Raw genomic sequence first — 22130 nt, forward strand, 5'->3', positions numbered from 1 at the left:
CAAGTGGTCTGCAAAAAAAAAGAGACTGCTGAATAGATCTCTTGGCTCGGTGTTCAGGCTTTAGAAAATCTAACGCATTTCGGGGAGAGGTCGCGCGAGGAGATCCATCATCAAAGATATTTATTTAATGTGTCATTAAGAAACAGACCACTAAATGGTGTTGAACGCCAAGCAAACAGTTACGGTGCATCACTGCAGGGTGCAGACCCTCACTTGCAGTATGAACGGAGCACGCAGCCGTCTGCGGAAAGTTCAAGTGGATATTCAAGGCTTTATGACTGAGGGAAGAGCAACAGGTGGGCTGGATTTTCAAATTGTGAAGAAAAGTGCCGAACCAAGCCAGTTTTAAGAAAATGTACTGACCAAGAAGTGGATGTTCTCTTTGGATGTCTCTCTGGTATGTTTGTATCGTCATCTGCTTTGGCTTGACAGCTAGAGGGAAAACACAAGACGAAAGGATAATAAATCATAAATCTAACATCACCCCACAAGCTCCATGAGTAGCTGTTGTGGAGCTCCGGATCGTCTCACAACAGACAAGTAATTCCAGCTGTCATTGAATTGTAGCATTGAAATGTGGATCATTTGATATTATTGAATGTACCATAACAGCTACTAAATTAACTTGTGGCGAGACAAGATGAAATGATTACTACAAGTTCAAACAGACTGATTAAGCACGGCTTGATTTTAGTTATTGTAACTCCAGAACTAGACCATGAGCAGAAATAAGAGAATGTGCACACACCTTCAAGCAGCTCAAGGAGCTTTTTATTTTCATGGAGTACGTCCATCACTGGGGAGTAGAAGCAGCTCATGTTCATTAAACAATTTAATAAAATGCTCAATCAAGTATTACATAGAGAGGATTGTATACCTTCAGCGTAGGTTCTCGTTTGAAGCTTTTCAAACAGAGCTTTAGGCAAGTCAAGCAGCTGCAAAAAGAAAAGAAAGATCTAAAAGGCTTTCTTCCCACCAACACCAACAGTTTGGGCGAGTGCAGGCAGCAACCTTCGGTAGTGAACGGAGGGTTTAGAGAGCTGAGAAAAGTTGTGATGCTGTGGCCAAAAACATGGCAGTAAACAGAAAATTGTGGGCTGAAAAACCAAAACAAATTGCTGAGAGACACAGAAGCTCCTTAGAGCCGAGGGGTGTTAGGTTTTAGAGCATGTGTTTTCAATTTGTATTAAAGAATGTACGCCCTATGAATTATTGTTTACTCCTCAGGGTTGTAATTATTAGAAGAAGATTAATAATTACAATCATATTATTGCTGTGTTGTTTATTCTATACCGGTCACGCTGAGAGCAAAAGGTTCCAGGGTCACATCTGGTTGATGAGCAGACACAGGAACAAGGTTTTGTTTCAGGTCTCCCCACATAACTCACCCACACCACACAGGACTCAGGGTCATAAAACTCATACTGATAAGAGACTTCATCCTGTTTTGTATCACCACTTGCGTCAATAAAAGGACGGTCGGGGGAGAATTGAGCCAGAGTGTTTTGGAGACGTGGGGAGGCACAGCTCAGGCATTCTCCTTGGCAGCTAGTTAAACTACGAGCCCGAGTCTGTCATCTGTGGTCATTGGAGTTGGTCTGATAATTGAACTAGCGGGGCTTTATCTTTAAGGTAAAAACCCCACAGGGGAGCAGAAGAGTTGGGTGTTAATTATTTGTGAGTTTCCTCTTCGAGCCACCACTTCCACATACAAATTGTGATGTAAACCATCACAAATATTGAATAATCAATATACATTAAAATTAAAGATCTCAGGCCTCCAGTACAAACCTGTAGTATTTCGCTCTCGCTTCTCTTTGCTTCCCGTGTGATCTCAGGCCTAAACACGCTTTCCACCATCATGCTGGGGATCCAGGAGAACCTCAATGCATTCGGGTTTGTGTGGCTCTAAAACACAAAATACTAATCAAATTGTGCTTCAAACATTGGTTCATCTTTAGAATATTCTGCACTTACAAAGTAGTTTCTGCAATGATCAATACTCGAGAGGTGATTTAAAATCAACTCTGGTGGACAGTTTTCCTCACAGACTCGGCACAAGTAAAAGGATCCATATATCTGACGACTGAAACACAAAGTCAAGCCTGGAGGAAAGGACATTACAATTAGAAGAATTACTTCATTTTTTACATCTTCAGCAGTACAATACATGGTCTCACAGGTTTATATTTGTTGTTATGCCAGACACATTACATACATTTTATTTAGCCACCTAAAACATGTATTTTTGATTTACATTTTTTTTAAAGCATAGAATATAAGCGGTTTTTACCCTTCAGCTATTATGATAGGATACATTCCTGTGTCTGCATAGACTGAAAATGGAATGACATTTCAATCATGTGTACCACGTTAGCCCTGTTCCTCGTCATATTGCCATCAAACTGACAGAAAAGGCCAGGACGCGTTTGTCTCCTGAGGAGACTTAAAGACAATCTACTAACCTGTGATGGGTTGTCTGAGTGCTTCATTGTGCTGCGAACGGAACAACGTAATGAATGGAAAGATGCCTGTGGAGTAGATGACAATGTAGAAAATAAGAATAAGCTTGATCTACTCGGGACAGCCCATGTGACATCAATCTTCAATTAAACAGATTGAGTGACGACATTTAGTTAATAACTGCGTAGTTATTTGAAACATCTCAGTCCACAGAATGTGTTGAGAGTCTGACGACATCTGAAAATGGTGTTCTAGCTCATGTGGTGGATAGTTGCTTGCTTGTCCGGCTGTCATTTCTTTCTTTGCCTGTTGCATCATTCCATGTGTTGGAAAAGGGATTGAAAGAACCATAACAGTGTTACCCAATTGGTGAATCTTCCACAAATCGATGCACAAGATCCAATGCTTGACCCCTCTAAGGTTGAATTTGAAATCCAGTGCGCTATCGGATTCCCTCCCTCTGATGGAGGAGTGAAGAAAGGATCTCTCTCAGGTGCCAAGTAACTTATATTCCATAGTATTAGTTGTTCCTTTTAGATGTGGTTTAATAATTAATAGAAAATCCAATTAATGTTTATTGAAAAAATAATCAATTAGATTAACTATTGGATGCTTTAACCGTACCAATTGATGACGTGCATATGTAAACCATTCTTTGGAGAGTATGTATTGATTCATTGATAACTTGTAAATACTTTAATGGTCACCAAATTGCCCAAAGGGGGAATTGTGGTGGAAAATGTATCATTAGTGATCTTCTTAAGTAACTCTTACTGAACACAGCAGAGTTCAGCTCATCTTGCAAGTAGGGATGGGTATCGTTTGGGTTTTTTCCGATACCGGTGCTAAACCGGTACTTTTAAAACGATAACGGTGCCTAAACGGTGCCTGAACCGATACTTTTTTTTTTTAAACGCACAATGAGGACATTAAAAACCTCTTTGGCCATATTCCCTGTAGAAGCCGTTATCATGGAGCACTGACAAACAACGGATATCAGACTGTTAACATACACAATATATGTTCTCCATTATATGATGTGATATGTATTGTCATGTGCAGACGGTGACGGTCTCCCTGTCGGTCCAGCCTGACGCTGGTGTGCTCCACACGGGCTCACCGTCACACACGGCCACGCCTCCGCTGTCAGACTCAAATATGATAGGCTATCGTAACCTGCTGACAGGGCGGAGTCACCTGAGAAGTTCACAACAATAGTTTTTTTCAATTTCAATCGGCTCAGGCACCGGAAAGAAGCACCGAAATGTGCGTTGCGTTTCGGTCCAGGTAATACCGGTTGTATTGGCACCGGGTTTCGGTACCCAACCCTACTTGCAAGGGACAAGAACAGATCTTATTTTCTATGGCAAGTTGTTTTGTCTTTCTCCCGCCATCTCCTCTTAGGAATGCACCACAACGTCATCTGGGAAGCAGCTAGAACCAGTTCACAGGATGCCGTGGGAAGGAGCCAGAGAAAGGAAGTCAAGGGGCAAACACGAGGTTACGCTCTCTTTCTAAGGTCAGATCTCCTTACCACTTGTGGTGGAGCACTGGTCATTAATTTGTATTATTCCAAGTTTCTGTTTAATAAATACTTGGACATTTTAAGTATTTAGACATCACACTTCTTTTCTCTAAGAGAGATTGGAAAGGTTCATTTCCATCATAGCTTAAAGATGAGGTGAAAACAATTGTTACAAGTGGAAACATTGGAAATTATGCTAAAACAAATTTACACAAAGTTTACACTTGGCAGTTAGTCTATTGAAAAAAATGACATGCTGCAAGGGATACAGACCACTTATGTTTAGACTGTAATCCTCCTAAAATTAAGGCGCAATACAGAAATACCATATTTCCATCAAGGTTATCATTAGGTTGAGGTTTGGCGGATGCTCTTTGAGCTACATTATCTTATTCTGCAATGAATCAACTTCTAATATCCTCATAACAACGAAAGAGAAACCCGTCAGGTTGGAACTTAATGGAAACTGCAAGGGGGTAAACTGCTGGAAAAAAAACACTGCAATAAGCAAGCAAAGGAAGGACATGAATCTAATGTTTTTTAATTAAAAATAATGTATTCAACACGTGTGTTGGGCGTCAAGGATGGATTTCAGTGAGTCATGCTGAATGTAAACAAACATTGTTGAGAGGTAAATGAGGAGAAGAAGCAGCAGGCTTACCTGGACCCGTGATAACATCTACGAAGTAAAAAAATGGAAAATAATGAATTCGATTGGATATCAAAATCAGAGGTACACAATAAACAAAAAGTGCCATGAAAGATTCTTTAAAAAGAAAAAATTGTATTACCTTCGTTGAAGAGTGTTGCACTTTTCTGTTGGCAAAGAGGGAACATGAATTGCACACATAAGACAAGTTCCAGACGCATCCCTCAACACCTCCTCCTTTTACAGATAGACTAACGACAGAAACGTGACCCGTTTGTAGACACTCCATGGAAGCCACGGCGGTGGGAAGAGGACACGCTTAGCTACCATCCAGAACATAATTCTTGGTGGGCCTTCTTACAATTTTCATTGAAAAAGTATTATCCATCTACCACTGTACTAGTTGCGTTTGCTCCTCCGGTAACTTTTGAAGATATATTCGGGTTACATCCCGTTCGTATGAGTTGGCCATGGTGTTATTTTCCAGAGGCGCCAGTATCACATGCATACACTCACTAACGTTATATCTAACTGCCACCATTTCTATGGGATTCATGGGAAATATATCTTGCGTTCCTCTAGCGTGTAGCCGCAGTGCTACATTGTTTGTCGACCCGCCAACTGACGTCATTCCGGTCCCATTACCCATCGACACTCCCTTGCCGGTAAATATTCTATGCGTTACTGCCAAAATTCCTCAGGACCCAACGTAGGTAACACTTCCTGCTCAATCTCCTTATAAAACAAAGATCTACACTCCAATGGCAGCCTCATCAACAGGAATGGTTCAGCCATCCTAAATCAGGTTGCATGGCATTGTGGTATTAATCTATATTTGTATCTCCCTGCCAATTTGACAGGATGTTGTGCGTTAGTCAGCGCTTTTGGTTACTGCTATTCAAATTTTGTGTGTGTTTTAAATTAACTGTTTTTATGTGACCTTTTGTACATGTCAGGTTTTTGAGCCGATACAAATTTGTATCAAATGAAGATGGCGAGCTACCCACGAGGTCGATGAACACTGGTCTTGGAGCCGTGTTGAACAGAACTTGAATCCTTTAATGGTCTCATTCGCAAACTGGGACATGGAGTATGTTATATTATCTATGTGGTCAGCTAGGAAAGTGACACCGTACCATGGGAAGAGTCCTACACCACATTTCACGGTGGTAACTGACAACAACCCCCTTACCTACCTCTTGACATCTGCTAAACTGGATGCAACCAGTTACAGGCGGCTTGCTGCACTATCCACCTTTTCCTTCAAAATCTTGTGTCGTCCAGGCAAGCAAAATGCCGATGGTCTTTCTCGGAGACCTCATGGTGATCTGGCAGATGATCACAAGTCTCAAAAAGAGAGTGAACGAATCGGGAAATTCATTCAACAGTGTAAAGAATATATACTTTTGCTTGGCTTGCCTCTATCGTGATGTGCATAAAGCTTATGTGTAAGGAGGGAATAGACTGGAGGAGGGTTGGAATCTCTAATGGGGCGCTCTGGCGCCTGGACTGATCTAAAGAAAATAACAGTGACACCTAAGGTAGTTTTATGTACCCCCCTCCCTCTTTAACCCAGCAGGCACAGATGTCCCCTCTGACCTAACACTCATGTCCTCCCTCTGACCCACACACACACACGGCCCTTTGTTTTGACAACCCTCTGAGAAGATCCAGACCCCATCCCTGCACAGAAGAGGCCCCGAAGGAAGTCTTCCTTAAAGACAGGAACCGAGTAAATCAACTCTCTCCTTCTCACACTTTCTTTCACAAACATGTGCACTCATTGGCAGACGAGAAGAACCAATGAAGGAGCGACAGCGATGGAAGCAGAGGAACAAGAACCAATGAGAAGACACCATCCTCTTTTCCTCCTGACCAATTAGAACCGTCGCGCCCTCTGTTAAGGGGCCTCTCTCTGGTCTGAATACTCTAGGTACCAGCCGGAGGGGGGCCATGCATGATGTCTACTTGTATCCTGATTTCTGAATAAAACGTAGAAGTCTATTGCTGTTTCTTTCAGTCAGTGCCGTCCGGGTGGTGTGTTCCTGTTGATCCTCCAACTCCAACAACAGCATACGTCTGACCCAGTACCAGTCTCTATTGACCAACAGACCATTCAGGCAATCTGTGACAGACATCTTATTTATAGTGCAAACATAGATGATGATCATTTTGCTCTTGTTCAATCACTTTCCACTTCCATTGATGCACTACCTCACAGTTTTGTGAATGACGGTCAGTTTGGAACCTCAATCATTCTTCCACTTTCAGCAGTGGAAATGGCTGAAAAGCAGCGAGCAGACCAAACCATCAGACATGTCTTATCACAATTGGAACATGGAAGGACACCGCCCCTACTTTGAGGGAAGAGCTTCCTGGTCTGCCTCTCCTCCTCCGAGAATTAAACCGGTTGGAGCTCCAGAACAATGTTCTTGTGAGGAAGAGGCAAATAGGATCTCAATGCTCTTATCAACTTGTCCTGCCACAGGAACTTCGAGACAAAGTTCTTACCAGTCTACATGATCATATGGGTCACTTAGGACTTGAAAGAACACTTGATCTTGTTGGAAACAGATTATATGTCTGCTGAAGTTTACGAAAAGATCAAATCATGTGAAAGGTGTGTCAAAAGAAAATCATTGCCTCAGTAAGCCGCACCCCTTGTGAATATAAAAACAAGACCGTTGGAACTATTTGTAAGGACTTATCACTGGAAACCAGTGGCGGCTCCTGAAAAAATTCTCAGGGGCGGGCAATTTTTTTAATAATGATTAACCCTCCCAAAACCACAGAACTTCAGACAGCTGTCTATATGTAGCTTCGTCACAATGCCATCAAGTCATGTGACTCCAGTCAGTGTGATGGCTGTGACTGAACACTGTCTGTGAGCTTGTAGTTAGTTCATACGCAGACAGACAGTTTGAGGCAGTCTGTGAGCTGTCTGTCAGTAATCCAGCTCCTGGTCTTTAATTTGGTGATTTTTTCAACTGCAATGAGGGGCAAATTTGGTATTCATGAAAGTTGTCATCTGGGATTCGTTCTGAACTCAGGCCGCTAGTGATTACATTCACATCAACTCTACAGACATCCTCAGATTTAAATAATTAAATCTGAATTAATTCTATTATTTGAAAAAGCACAGATGCTGAGTCACAAATGGTGATCTCATATTTATTAATATTATGAGGCTTGAGTTCAGAACGAATCCCAGATGACAAAACTTTCATGAATACCATATTCTCGTGATGCCAAATATGTAGTAATGTCTCGTCGACCGTGGAAGATTGAAGAAATGATGATGAAGAAGGAAAGTTTGAGCGACTCGGCACTTGATAGGAATACAAAGTTTATTCTTCAAGATTCAGGAGACGGATTGTGAAAAGTCCAAAGATGTGACATTCTGCTACAAGTTATATAGGGAGTAGGACGGGGCCGTTTAAGGTCACAATCTATAGGCCGGCCACGTCAGTTGGGGCTAAAAGTGTGCCTCTGACCCCCACCCTACATGGTCATCTTCTGCACCAAGGCCTTCACCCCAGTGGGCTTCTATTCTCAAAGCTTCCCCCGACCTACAGCATTGATACTTGACACCTTTGTAGAGAGAAATACACCACACGAACTACAGAAAACCCTCACAGTAACTTGATAGAGTGCACATGAAGTTTGATGCCCACCTGTATATGTCCATTCGAGTCGACATGCGCCCTCGAGTCACCCAACTCACGTGTGACGAGGCAGACCTAAAAGAAGAAAAAAGAGTTTAATAATTAACTAAGAAAACTAGGCTACTACGAGACTGAAAACAGTTGCGGTTGAGCCGAATGTCGCAACACATTACAGCACTTTGCAATCACACATGCATGTTTCTGTTAAACACTTAAACTCGACAGAAAGACACGTTGTTCTAGGAGACGGTAGTAAACATGCAGAGATGGACCATACATAGCAGGAGAAAAGCCAGAGCATTAGTAGGCTACAATTTTCAGAACAGTAGACACATGCAAACTCCCTCTTGGGCTCAGATGTGTACTGCAGATATAAATGTTTAAAAACTGGAAGAAATTCTAAAAATACAACAAAATCGCCATGACCCAGTCAACCGGGGGTTGATGTTAAACTCATTAAACACATTGGATGCGTAAAATAAAATAAATATACACTTTTATTAATCCCCAAGGGGGATAACGTGCCAACGATAGGTCCCATAAGGGAGGAGGATCAATGCATCGCCCGAAGTTGACGCAATGCATTTAAATAAAAGAAAGCAAGGGGTCCTGAGGGAATTGTCCAAATACTGTTGGAAGAAAGCTCGGTCTTTCGCACGTACCTGGCAGCCGATGCTGATGTGCGCCATGAGGACACAGCGGTTCTCTCTTCTCTCCGGACTGGGGGTAAGGGTGTCGCATGCAGTATCACACCATGAGAACACAACTACTCCGAAGTGTCGCCGTTTTGCGCTGCAAATCAATCATTAGTTGGCAGCAGCTGTCGCGTCAGCGAGCAGCGAGCAGCGGGAGAGGAGACTCCTCCTCCTCCTCCTCCTCCTCCGGCGGAGCGCTGGTTTTCAGTTTATGAAACAAACCTGCGTCGCAACTTAATTTTGATCATTTTTTTCCATTCCATTGTGAGTCAGTGTGACAATACTTTTGGTAAAATGAAATGTTAAAATAAGTGTTTACGGTACGAGCATGTGAAAACTGTCTTCAAAATAACACGAAATACGCTTTTAAATACAGATATAGTGAGATTAAACTAAATGAATGGTTGAACAATCATGAATTGTATGAATGATGAATCAAAGAAAAGAAAGAAGGTCACTATTCCAATATTGGGACATTCTGAGTTAGAATGCCAAAATAAAATATATAGAAAATCACTTTCATGAGCGTGAGTGTGTCTAATTTCAGAATAGATTTAGAACGAAATGGTGCATAGTTACACAATAATGGCACTTCTGATTCATGGTAGAGCACCTCAAGGTGTCACACAGAGACCAGCAAGACATTGTGACGTTTGATTTCGAAATGAAAGCATGTCAAAAAGAAAATAATATTAATAATCTTCCAATATTTTAACTTTTTTTAAAGCAGATCATTACAAAGTCTATACAAAAAGGACATTATTGTTATTGGTGACATCTGCTGTGCCCATGATTATTTTCATGAGATATTACTGTACAGACTTTCAGGAAATGAAAGTTAAAGTCAGCTAAAAATAAATATTATAAATATTTTTCCAATATTTGAATTTTCTTTAAAGCAGATCATTTAAAGTCAGATTTGTTCAATTTCAGTACAATACATCATGCTGAAAAACATTATCCACACAGCAGAGGTATTCAATAACAAGAATGCAGTGTCATTTTTGTATATACTTTAAATTATCTGCTTTAAAGAAAATTAAAATATTGGGAAAATATCTTATTTTGAAGACAGTTTCCACACGCTCGTACCGTAATGCCTAGTATATACGTGTACTGAAAGAGATCGGGCGGGCTGGCTTGACTGTTTTTCGAAGTGGAGGCTGCACACAGTGGTTTTAGAACGTTTCCTGTTGAGCTGTGTCGTGTAATTTCCACCACACAACATGTCAAGTATCAAAATCTGTAGGTCGGAGGAAGAGCTGAGCCCTGAGGCTCACACGGTTTCTGTGGTGAGGGGCCTTTTGTGTGGAACGTGATCATGTGGGGTGGGGGCTCGAAGCCCGCTCGAAGCCCTTCCTCCAAATGAGGTGGTCGGCCAATCCATTTTAAAGTTAACGCCTATTCCTTTTCTTGTATATAACCTGTAGCAGAATGTCATATCCTTAGATTTTCTCAATTTGGCTCCTGAAAGTCTCCAGTCGTTCTAGGGGTCTGTTTTTGACCTGTATCTTGTAGAATAAACTTGGTATTCTTATCAAGAGCTGAGTCGCTCAAACTTTTCTTCTTCATCATCATTTCATCAATATTCTCCTGTCGACGAGAAGAGACAACAGCTGCAAATAAACGGGCTGGTTGACTGTGTTTTCTTAGCGGAGGCTGGCTGCAGGATACTGCTATCACTATGGAAACACAACTTTGAAGTGCATTATCAAACTATAGTCGGACGCTGACACTTTGGGTTATTGATGAAACTTAATTTGTATCCTTTTTTTTACCTTCCATTGTGAGTCAGTGTGACAATACTTTTGGTAAAATTAAATGTTAAAATAAGTGTTTACAGTAAAGAGAGACACGTATAGGACAAAAGGACAGACCCAATCTTGTTTTATATTTAGGTCAGGTCATTTAATCAAATTAAACTTTGTGTTGACATATTCATCATCAAGCCTCGGTATTCTCCTGAATGCAAAAGTAAAACAAAAACAAAATCAACATTTACATACACATATCTCTCTTTCTCTCTCTCTCTCTCACACACACACGCACACACACACAGTTTTAAAGTCCTAAATTGTATAGAGATATTGACATTTGAATGAAGAGTAATTTAAAGACTGTAAAGCCCCAACATTTTAGGATTTGGGACCTTTCAGTGTTATTTTGGATGATTTTAACAGCAGAAACACAGAAGGCTGACTTTTACGGTAAAAGAGTAAAATGTGTCAACTGTAAACCATGTAAATAAAATGTTATTGTAACTTAAGCTCTCACTTAACATTTTAACTTATTTTTGTATCAATACATGAGGTGTAACTTTCAGAAACAAACGAGTGACGACTGACTCATTGCTCTTGGAAGACTGTCTGACGAGCGGATACCCAGTGAAAGGGAAACAGTTTCACACAAATAACCAAATGTTAACAACAATAAAAGTCACAAAGGAGTGTTGAATATAGAGATCGTGGAGTGAGGCCTTGGTTTGTTCTTTCACACATGAGTGCTTTTGTACCCTTCAATATAAAAAACAAAACAAATGTCCCAAACAACAAGACAATAACTTGATGGGAGTGGAGGTAAAAAACATAATTATCAGAGACCTCAGATGAGTCTTTCCAATCCTTAGCACTCAAAATAAGCTCACTCCTAAATCTGCACTCTTTCTTCTCATTTGCCTCCTAAAAGGCAAGAAGCCCTTCGAACATCATCTAAATCCTCAAGATAAAAAATGTCTCAGCACATTTCTTGCTTCACACTGGTCTACTTTACACTCACGGCCCCGTCTACTCTACCACCCACATATGTTTTACGACCCCGCTGTCTGACCCTTCCGCCTTCACCCTGCTCTGAGTTTTTCACTCAGTCCCGTCATAGCTCGTCATGGGGAGCTTCATCTGCTTTAAGTCTGAACTCTGCCTCTGTGATCTTCCCGTCTCCATCGCGGTCCTGGTTGGAGAACATGTTGTCAATGATGCGATACGGGTCGAAGCCAGGAGCCAGGCGACCTTTCCCCTCGTTCACCTGCTGCATGATGTAATCAGTAAACTATGGAAACAAAGAAGGGGAGCAGGAGGGTGATTCAAGGCTGAATGGACTGGAGCAAACACAAATATACATCGAAGATGTTACAGACGTTATGGTAAGTTACTACAAACCTCAGAGGGCTCCACTTGCTCGTTCTTGTCTTTGTCCATCTCAGTAAAGAGGTCGGTCACCACGTCCTCGTTCCAGATGAACATGTAGCCTTCAGGAAGTCCTTCCTCCATGTCGACCAGCTCGATGTCAAACACCAGCACAGCGCTCCCCGGGACCTCGTCAGCTACACAAACACACACTCAGAATTAGCTGTACGTCAAGCGGTAGAGCTCAGATATCATGATAGATATTAAACTGTTACCTCCACTGAAGAGGTTATGATTTGTGTTTGTTTATTAGTGAAATGGGTAAACAGCTGGCACCATCACATGTATTCTGGGTGTAACTCCTCGTGTGGTTGTGTGTGACTTACTGACTCCCCTCTCCCCATAACCCAGGTGAGGAGGAATAACAAGGTGCCTCTTCTCTCCCACACACATGTCCATCAGTCCTTCCTCCATGCCTGGGACTACCTGGTTGGCTCCCAGGACGATGTTATATGTCTTTCCATAATTATATCTGAAACAAATTGAGTTCATTTTGTTGGAAGAGGCAAAGAGAAAATGAGTACGGTGTTACCCAGTAGCACTGAATGAATGGAAAACAATGAACAAAAGAACAAAAATGAATGTAACTCAAGGGACTTTCCCTTCTCAGCCGTGTCGGCCGCTCACTGTGCATGCAGAGGTTGAAGAATAACCGAACGTGACCTCATGTGATCTGGCATTTTGTCAAGGCATGAGAACTATTCCCAGAAAAGTGAAGTAGGGAACTGTTTATGACCGGGCAAAATGTCGACCTGACTCAGAAGGTGGAGGTATGTGATAAGCGCGACACAGAAAATATCTGTAATTTTAGACATTATTTATTCGTAAGCAAGCACACATACAGAATAACTTCTTACAGTGTCTTTTACCACTTATCATTTACTAACTCCTCATGTTTGCTATGTGAGAATAAAAGGTAACGGTGAAGCTTTTCTTTCTTTTTTAGAGTCAGGCTGATGATTGTTGGAGAAAATCATCTTATATTATAGTATTATATAGCTCAGTTTCCATTAGATTTTCATCAATCCGGCCTCGGCAATCTTCTACTTCTCTTTTCTTTTCCATCAACAAACGTGTACTTTAGCGAGATCTCGCGAAATGTGAGCTTGTTAAATAGCTATAAGTGATGAAGGACTTTCAACACCTTTTGGAACTCCTGCAATTTAATGGTAATTAAATGAACAAACACACATCCAGCTGTGTGTCAACAAGCCGAGGGGCCTGAGAAACAATAAACAACGATGAAGGGGGCTCGGGGCATTTCCACATAACAGTCTGTTGTTAGTTATGTTTCTGAACTACTTTGCCCTCCCAGTGACGTCGAACACATATGCCTAAATATCTGTTGACTTCTCGATGACTGCAACACATACACCGCCACGAGCAGCAGAACAAAGAAGCGTTTATACATCTACTTGTCTCTGCATTATTGATTACCCATCTTTAAAATGTATATTTAATTTATTATATTGCCAACTAAGTCCTGAGGGTCTGTACAAATTAAACAATTCTAGTCAAAAGTTAAGGAGCTTCTCCTAAAGGTTAAGAAGGGGGAGCGAGATCCCGCTTAGCCTGAGGCCGCTGCGGCCTGTGGAGGGGGAGGAAGAGAGCCCAGCTTATCTTCCAGACGGTCACAGGGGTCAGAGGTGAGTGGCTTTGAGCCAGAGGGTATGTTGGTCCAGTAAGAGCTTTCTAGACAGACTCGGCCGGTCAGTCGGAGATAATGATTCTTTTCATCTCCGTACTTTTTGGAAAAAAACACTTTACTCATTAGCTCGAGTTTTACTTATTGACGGGTGTTGAGAACTATTTAGCTGTAAACATTTTAATCTTGTGTTAAATAAATATCAACTGCAGTGTAGTTGAACTAAATAACTATTTTTTTAGCCTTTTTGAGCCATCGATTAATTAGTTCCTTGATCGAGACGTCACCTGCCGGCTGAGAGGTCTGTACTGGGTACTGGGAGACCCCTGACTTCTGGCCGGATTTCTTTTTGTTTACAGGCTGGGATTTTGATGTGTTATTATATTCTTTATATTTATACTTGCATTTGCAAGAGCTCTCGTCAACTTTGCCCCGCAGTAGACTCATGATTATAAAAAACAGAACTGAGTTCAGTTTCTCACAATAACTGAAGGTCAGACGGCTGACTTATCTAAAGGGGGCAGAGATAAGTTTAAAGCGAGAGGCACCTGCATTCGAGTCCAGAAATACAACACACACACACACATGTTGGAATCTGATATGTTTTGAAGATCAGACCGAAATGTTGCACGTTTCTACGTTTCTGCGCCGATACTTTGCCTGTGACCAGAAGAATAAATCATCTTAAATTTAGAAGTTGTTTGACCGTAAACTATTTAGATTTTCTTCCTCCCAGTTTGAATTGTATTTTTTAACAACCTAATCTAAAATCATGCTAATCTTTCCTGGTTTCCCAGTTTTCTCAGAAGTGTTGCTTTCCAGCTGGCCTTAAAGTGTCTCACAGAAGTTTACTCACGTGGAGTCGATGGACGAGCCGTCCATCAGCGACGCGTTGTAGTGGTACTTGACAAAGTCTCCCTTCTTGGTTTGCTTGTCACACTCTTCTGGCTTGTGGGAGACGATGACCACGGTGGAGTCTGACGGGTTGTGGAAGTCGATGATGTGAACGTCAAACACCAGTACGGCTGAACCAGGGATCTTAGAGCCTGAGAAAGATGGTAAAGGAGGAAAAGACAACGAATACAATGTTAAAGCTGCAGACAAAGGAACTCAATCAGAATCAGCTTCACTGCCTTTGGAAATGTTTCCCATATTCATTTAAATAGAACTCTAAACTCTGAATTAATTTAATGAGCTACAAGACACAGCTCAATGTAAACATAAACATTTGACAACTATGTTCAGATATACACATATATATAAAGTACTATCCACCCAATGACAGTAACACAGTAGTGCAATACTGCAAAGGAGGCTGGAGTAGATACAGGATGATACTGTAACAGTTTGCTTTATATGCATGAGGTGGTTGTAAATATATACAGTGTAAACAGTGATGCTTATATTATATTGGTAGTGAAGACATTAACATGTTAAAGAAAGGTCACTATTTTAACTTTGAAATGGTATATGTTATTGACACAATAGGACTTAATTGTTCATCAGATGGACGACCAGCAAGAAGAGTTTTTGTGTCTGCTGGTTTCGGCGTCCAGAGTTAGTGATGGGGATATAAATGTCTGTTATGCTCTTGCTGACCTTATCTAATACTAAACAGCCAGGAGAGGCTTCTCCTTTGCTGTGACCCCACACAAAGGTTAAAGAACATATCTTCGGAAACGTGTCTTGTGAAAACGATATGGAAGTGAAAGAGATGAGCCAGTAACGGAGGGAAAGAACAGGTCAACGCCTCGACGGCTTAACCTCAGTTCAACGGGTTACCTGCAGTTCCACTTCCCTTTTGATGATGTGTATGTGTGTGTTAAGGTTTCCATAAAAGGCTGAAGCAAAGGGGTGCTCAGTGGGAAGTCTTGGACGTCGACACTGCTCTGAGCAGGTGTGACTGAGCTCCCCCTTTTGCAAAAGCATCAAAGATACTGCTTGTCTGTGGTTCATTCTCGCCTCCTTGACCGTGATATTTTACATGATATAGAAAATACCTATCAGTTAGGTAGTAGGAACATTTTCAAGATAAGGACATCCGAGCATTACACACACACCTGTGCCCTCCTCTCCGTAGCCGAGATGTGGGGGAATGATGACGGTGCGTCTCTCTCCGACGCACACGCCTATCAGACCCTCGTCCATGCCGGCGATCACATAACTTCGACCCACATAGGTGTCGTAGGTACGATTACGAGAGTAGCTGTGGAATAGAAAATATGTTATTATTATCCCACTGAACCATTGAAAAATAAATCACAGTCAATTTTCTCTTTGTATAAAGGGAGATGTAACTGAATCACATATACAGATAAGTGAACACAAGAGACCTAAAGGACGTGACCATGCTTGAAAATCTTCAAAACCACTGGGCTTGAGTTGTCATTTGCCACCAGCAGTTTGTTATGGAGGATGCATTTGTGTTTTTTGTTCACACACACACACACACACACACACACACACACACACACACACACACACACACACACACACACACACACACACACACACACACACACACACACACACACACACACACACACACACACACACACACACACACACACACACACACACACACACGGTGGCATTTGAGTATATCAAGAGCATCGTCTTCCTTGCCAAAGTCTATGCATAAAGAGACAGAGAATGTTCAAACTAAAGATATATGCTTAAGCCATAGGACAAAGAATATTCCTTTGAGGGCCCCTAACGCGTAACACATGTGGACCAATAGTTTCTGAAACACTATGAAGTGGAAAGTATATCTGTATATACTGTAAAGCGCCATTTAGAGGACGACGCGCTCGACTCACTGAGCTGAAAAACTCTCAAAGTAGTATGCAAAAAAGTTCTTTAAAAAGTGAACTCTATGTTTGGTATTTTCTGTCAATCGTCACAAAGATTTTCTAAAATTATGACCAGGGTTAAAAAAGAAAAAAACCACTGTCATATTCTCCACATATTAGAAATGATCTGTGCATTGCCTGAATGTATCATCTGTCAGAAGCAGAAGTGTGTGACACATCCCAGGATGCAGCACTCTGTAACATGTTCCTACAAGTGTTTTTAGGTGTCTCTCAAAACATCTTCAGTACACAGAGAGATGCTGCCACCTTGAGGCCACTTGAGGAACCACATACATTAAACACTGAGCTTTTCTGCATGCTTAACGTGATGAACACTAAATACTGACACACACCTGGAATCAAAGAAGGTTCCATCCAGGAGGCTGCCATTGTAGTGGTAGCGTACAAAGTCTCCAGCAACGGACTTTCTTGTGCAGGACTCGGGTATCATCTGATTGGTCACTGTGATCCCATCTTTGGGGTTGTGGAGGTCCAGGAGCACGACGTCAAACACCAGAGAGGCCTGTCCTGGGATGTCGCTTCCTAGAGTGAGAAGGAGGAAAAGGGTTCAGGAGCTACAGCAGATTGACCAGGAGTTACTGTTACGGTTCCCTTATACTGGATCTTATATTATACTTCTTTATTGTTAGAGGTTATTTGAAAATGTTGATAAAATAAAAGTAAAATGAATATAAAAGTGTCTCTTGTCAAATTATGGCAAATATAAGGAATGCTTGTGAGAGAGTCATTATTTCCCTTTCTGTGGGAAGAGAGGATCAAAGGCCTTCATGTCGTAATCCTTAAACATGAAGTGTATGAGACCGGAAAATGACAACAAAATGTGTCAGAAAATATAATATGTTTACATTAAAATGTAAGATAAGACAAGAAGTACAAAATGCAAATCAAAATTTTTGCAAAGAAATTGATCAGAGTTAGGGTTTGGGGAAAGAAAGATGTGGCATGCTCCAGGACAACAAGTGTGTAGTTTAACTGCATCCGTTCACACATGTGTGTCATCTACCGCCACCTTGTGCCACACATGTGCAACTACAGCAGCTGTTGCTCTCCACAGAAAATATCAACCTATCGTTATTCTCAAAGATCCTCCACAGGAATGTAATCAGACTCGGGGAAACAAATGATGATGAAGAAATTGTTAACACTCACCGTCTCCATTCTCTCCGTATCCAAGTGACGGCGGCATGGTGATGATGCGTCGCTCTCCAACACACATTCCCAGAAGGCCCTGATCCATACCGGCAATCAGCCACCCAATGCCAACGTACGTGTCGTAGGTACGCATACGGGTGTGGCTGCAGCACAGGGTGGAGGAGAGCGGTTACATGTCGCTGTGTGGCTGCAGTTCTGTGTGAATGAGGGTCGAGTGCACAGAACCAACCTGGAGTCGAAGAGGGTCCCGTCCAGCAGGGTGCCATTGTAGTGGTAGCGGATGTAGTCCGACACCTCTACCTTTCTGGAGCAGTTGGAGGGCGTGTGGTAGGTGTTGATCTGGACGCCGTCCTCCGGGTTCCACACGTCGAGTAGCAGGACGTCAAAGTGGAGGATCGAATCTGCTGGGATGGTTTCACCTAAGGGGAAAAGAGAAGAGCAAGTCAAGATAAATGAGAGCCTTCTTCCTCCATGAGCCTGGCAATGAGAGGAGAGAGTGTTGCTTTGGAGTTCATTGGACCGCTGCCTTACAAATACAAATTGACAAATCAGGGTTTTTTTAAAAGGATTTGTTAGTGCTGGTCAATGAATTATACAGTTTTCTCAAAAAATGAACATCTGGGTGACTTTTACCAAAGCTTACTATGAAACCAGTCATGGTTTATGTAACATCTCATTGGACTATGAAGTCAGCCTAATTAAATGATTAATTATAGTAATGGGTAAGACTAGACATTCTTTTATTTAGTTGTTTTGACTTAAAGCTTTATTTTTGTAAGATAATTTCAATCTTTTTCATGTCGAGGACCCCAAAATTAATACACATCATATAAGATTTCTCTTCAGTGACCTTCATTAATTTATATTGTGAATTATTAATGAAAATGAACTATTCCCTCACAGGTCTAAATTATGATGATTGATTATCTAAATAGTTTGATGCTTGTATCAAATGTGCTGAATTGCTGCGTTTCCTTGACTTAAACAGTTGTGGACAAAATAAGGCTGGAAGATTTCAGTTTGGGATTAAGAGAATTGTGATAAGCCATTTTCACTGCTTTCTGTTGTTTTCTGGTTTTGTCCACTCATGTTTGCAAACATCTCAACCAGCTGTTTGCAAACATGAGCACAAGTCTCTGTCTTTATAGTCTTTAATAGCTCAACATGCCTCCAGGAGACAGAGGAGAAGTTGAAGTGGGAGACGGGGAGGTGGAGGAGGGGGGCAAGGAATGTGTAGGGGGCAGCCTTTCAATCTTCACTACCAATGAACTGGTTTCCAGTTTAAATCTCTCTCTCTATATATATTCTCCTTTTTCTCTCTCATCTTGTCTCTGACACAGACTTGTTTTTACCTGTCCACACACGCCTCCCTCTCTCCTCTCTATATCCACAGTCTCACTAGTTCATGCACACACAAGTTACGCAACGGCCTCAACATGTGAACAGTGCCTCTACATGTTTACTCTCATCAATAGAATTACATGTAAATACTGTACATCAACATGTTCTGACACAAACACTATCTGGTGCACACTGGGAAAGATTTATTTATGTTCAAATATAGAAGTGTATCTTCCATCTGCTAATGCTCTGGCATCAGCAGTGTAGTTACTAGCAGCTGAAAATATTGATCCATCAATCTCGAGCATCTCCTGGTTTGTGACGTCCCTCTGACATCATTAAACATGGACGCTTAAGAGCAGCTCACTTCCTCTCTGCTTCCTACCTGACTGACTCGTTCTGCAGAGACTGTAACTTTAGTCCCTTATGCTCCTACCAATGTCCCCCCAAATCCTCTCATTGTTAGTGTAAGTAGTGCCAGCTGTGTGGTCACTCATCATGTGTATTTATAATAACTCCCCAGAGGAATAAACACACCGTCCTCAAACTTGTTGGAGAACATGTGATATGCTGTCCTGTCTGATTCAGAACAATCAGGCAGGACAGGGATGTGCTGATATGAAAGGATGTTTAGAACTTACCGTATCCCTTTTTGCCATATGCGAGGTGAGGTGGGATCTTGACCAGGCTCCTCTGGTTGACACACATCCCCACCAGAGCTTTGTCCATCCCTGCGATCAGCTGCTTCTTGCCAACAAACACATTGTAGGTGCTACTACGGTCGTAACTGGAACACATGCACAAAAACAGGTTATGTTATATACTTGTAAGGAAACAGCCGCATTACATTCATTCGGGGCCTTGCTGCAAACCTATTTATACCATAAAACAAAGTGTAGTGTAGTGTTGTTTTATCAGTGACTGTATTTGTTGTCGGAAAACAATTTGGAAGGAACAAATAAATCTCCCATCTTTTGACAACTCACAAACAAATCAATTCACAGAGTTCAGATTCCTCCAAAGAGACTCAAAGGTGAGTATTAGAGTGTCTCGTGCAAATTATACTTCTATTTATACAGACTGTGAGTTTGTGCCGAGACTTATTTAGGGTGTGAGATTTAAATGTGTCACCATCTTTACAGCCTGTGATGTACTGAGATAGAACACACATAGACATGGACCGATTTAAAAGTGTAAGATTTACATGGTTTAGACATGTATTTGAGCACAGGGCCCCCTACAAGACGAGGCCACACAGTTAGCTAATACTGGAGGGCCTGCATACTTTAGCACTTCACTTCTTTAAAAAAAAAGTGCAATTCATAAAAGAAAGAAACACTTAATTTGAGCCTTTTGGGACCCTCGGGGGTCAAGGGGCCCGGGGTTGAAAGCAGACTGCTTTGCATGTTACACTGTTACCACTGTAAATAATATACGTGGTTTCTAAAGTCGAGTGCATGCACCTTCAGAGGTCCTGGGAGCAGGTACAGCATTAAGTATAAGGTCATGGCCTCAGGTTTCATTGAATTCAGTGTGATCAAGCAGGCTAACATCTAAGAGCAGCAACACTCTCCATATGATCGATAGGGGCCTTTAGTGTAATCACTGTAGCTATTAAAAGGGGTTGGGGCCCTTGGGCTCAGCATACATGGATTCAGAGTCCAGTCAGCGCGCCTGCCTGCGTGTATAACCGCTCAACGCGCACTTTTACGCATCGCGCACGCTATTTCCCACCTGGTCTGCTCTGCACAGAGACGAGAAGTGGGAATACATTCATTATTCCCGTGATACTCACCTAGAGTCGAATTTCTTGCCGTCTGGAAACATGCCATTGTAGTGATACCTGACATAATCCCCTTCTTTGACTGCGCGCACACACTGCTCTGGCACGAAAGTTTTCTCAATGAAGATGTCGTCTAACGGTACCGGAGGAGCGTTGCAGGCAGCGAACGCCACCAGAACCGACAGATACAGCATCCCCTGCACACACTGGGTCATTTTCACTGCCGATGGAGAGAACTGTGAGTACGGCCTGTGTGGGTATGTGCTGCCTCCTTGTTCCCCGGTAGTTTCCTCGACTCCGACTTGGATAGAAGTCCTGCCTTCGGTCCCAAATTCAGGAACGATCACGTGTCAAGCTAGATAAAACGGTGTAACTTCCGGTTGAACTTTTACGTGACAACGTCGATTGGGTACCTTAACGTCGCGTATTGGTGATTAAACTTCATTAAAAATAGCTACAAGAATATATAATATGATGTATCTGTGAGACACGAAGAGATGCGAACAAAGCTTCGATATCTTCTGGGCTTTTATTTTGAAATTGTACTTTATACTTCCTTCTCTCCCACTTCCTTCTGGCTGCTTTGACGCCCTTTGAGATTGAATGGGATAGTTTTGGGCACCACGTATTGCTCCTGCGCAGTGCAGACTCTGAGATGTGTCAACGTGGAAACGTAGGGTCTCCCCCCCCCCCCCCCACCCCCCTGGTCTCCACACTCACCCCCTGGACCATCATAGACATCACAACGATGGATACGACTGAATTGCAGTCAAGGGAACAGAACACATAACGGTTCCCCCCAGAAGAAGAAGTGATACCTCTCTCCTGGTGTTGTGTTGGGGTTCAGGTCCGCTGAGGGGGGAGACCGGACAGGAGTGTCTCTACGTGGCAGTGGGAGGGACACATCACTCCACCCGTGAAGGGGTTTAATTGGTGACGCAGAGGATACAAGTTTAAAGAGCATTGAATTATATGTTCTTGGTCGGTCCTGAAGTTTAACAAAATGGCTACATGACTTTATCCCCTAACTATAAAGTGCAGTAATGTTTCGTATGAAGTTGATCGGCTCTCTTCTCGGTCTGGTTGTCCTCGTCCTGGAAAAGGACCGAAGCAGAGCAGAGATTTACTTGTGCGGTTGAGTGGGAGGAGCCGCTCCA

The 22130-nt window shown here is 42.1% G+C and overlaps 2 protein-coding genes across 2 annotated transcripts in view; both read right to left on the minus strand.

The window, feature by feature from the left end:
* Positions 1-9094, minus strand: part of LOC130198005 (uncharacterized) — a 28406-nt gene extending 19312 nt beyond the window's left edge. Inside the window, exons 1-10 of the mRNA XM_056421038.1 lie at positions 8965-9094; positions 8312-8377; positions 4780-4804; positions 4650-4667; positions 2466-2531; positions 1978-2105; positions 1792-1908; positions 878-935; positions 749-796; positions 364-432 (exon numbers count right to left, since the gene is read on the minus strand). Coding sequence (XP_056277013.1) covers positions 364-432; positions 749-796; positions 878-935; positions 1792-1908; positions 1978-2105; positions 2466-2531; positions 4650-4667; positions 4780-4804; positions 8312-8377; positions 8965-8991 — 622 coding nt within the window. The 5' untranslated portion in view covers positions 8992-9094. The remainder of the gene's footprint in view (positions 1-363; positions 433-748; positions 797-877; positions 936-1791; positions 1909-1977; positions 2106-2465; positions 2532-4649; positions 4668-4779; positions 4805-8311; positions 8378-8964) is intronic.
* A 1786-nt stretch (positions 9095-10880) lies between these two features.
* Positions 10881-21561, minus strand: fkbp9 (FKBP prolyl isomerase 9). The gene is made up of 10 exons (XM_056419042.1): positions 20986-21561; positions 19832-19977; positions 18079-18268; positions 17847-17992; positions 17030-17219; positions 15885-16030; positions 14681-14870; positions 12506-12651; positions 12153-12316; positions 10881-12042 (listed from the first exon to the last, which is right to left on the minus strand). The coding sequence occupies exons 1-10, from the start codon at positions 21186-21188 to the stop codon at positions 11866-11868; spliced, it is 1698 nt and encodes a 565-aa protein (XP_056275017.1). The 5' UTR covers positions 21189-21561; the 3' UTR covers positions 10881-11865.
* Between the last annotated feature and the right edge of the window lie 569 nt (positions 21562-22130).

This window comes from Pseudoliparis swirei, chromosome 1, assembly GCF_029220125.1.
Source record: "Pseudoliparis swirei isolate HS2019 ecotype Mariana Trench chromosome 1, NWPU_hadal_v1, whole genome shotgun sequence".
In the NCBI taxonomy this organism is placed as follows: Eukaryota; Metazoa; Chordata; class Actinopteri; order Perciformes; family Liparidae; genus Pseudoliparis; species Pseudoliparis swirei.

Bases quoted from the DNA above. Each gene is read 5' to 3' on its own strand.
- fkbp9 (XM_056419042.1), bottom strand. From the start codon at position 21,188: ATGACCCAGTGTGTGCAGGGGATGCTGTATCTGTCGGTTCTGGTGGCG. The intron at 19,978-20,985 runs GTGAGTATCACG...CATGTGTTCCAG, and splicing joins GGCAAGAAATTCGACTCTAG to TTACGACCGTAGTAGCACCT. The intron at 14,871-15,884 runs GTGTGTGTGTAA...CATCTTTCTCAG, and splicing joins CTACGGAGAGGAGGGCACAG to GCTCTAAGATCCCTGGTTCA.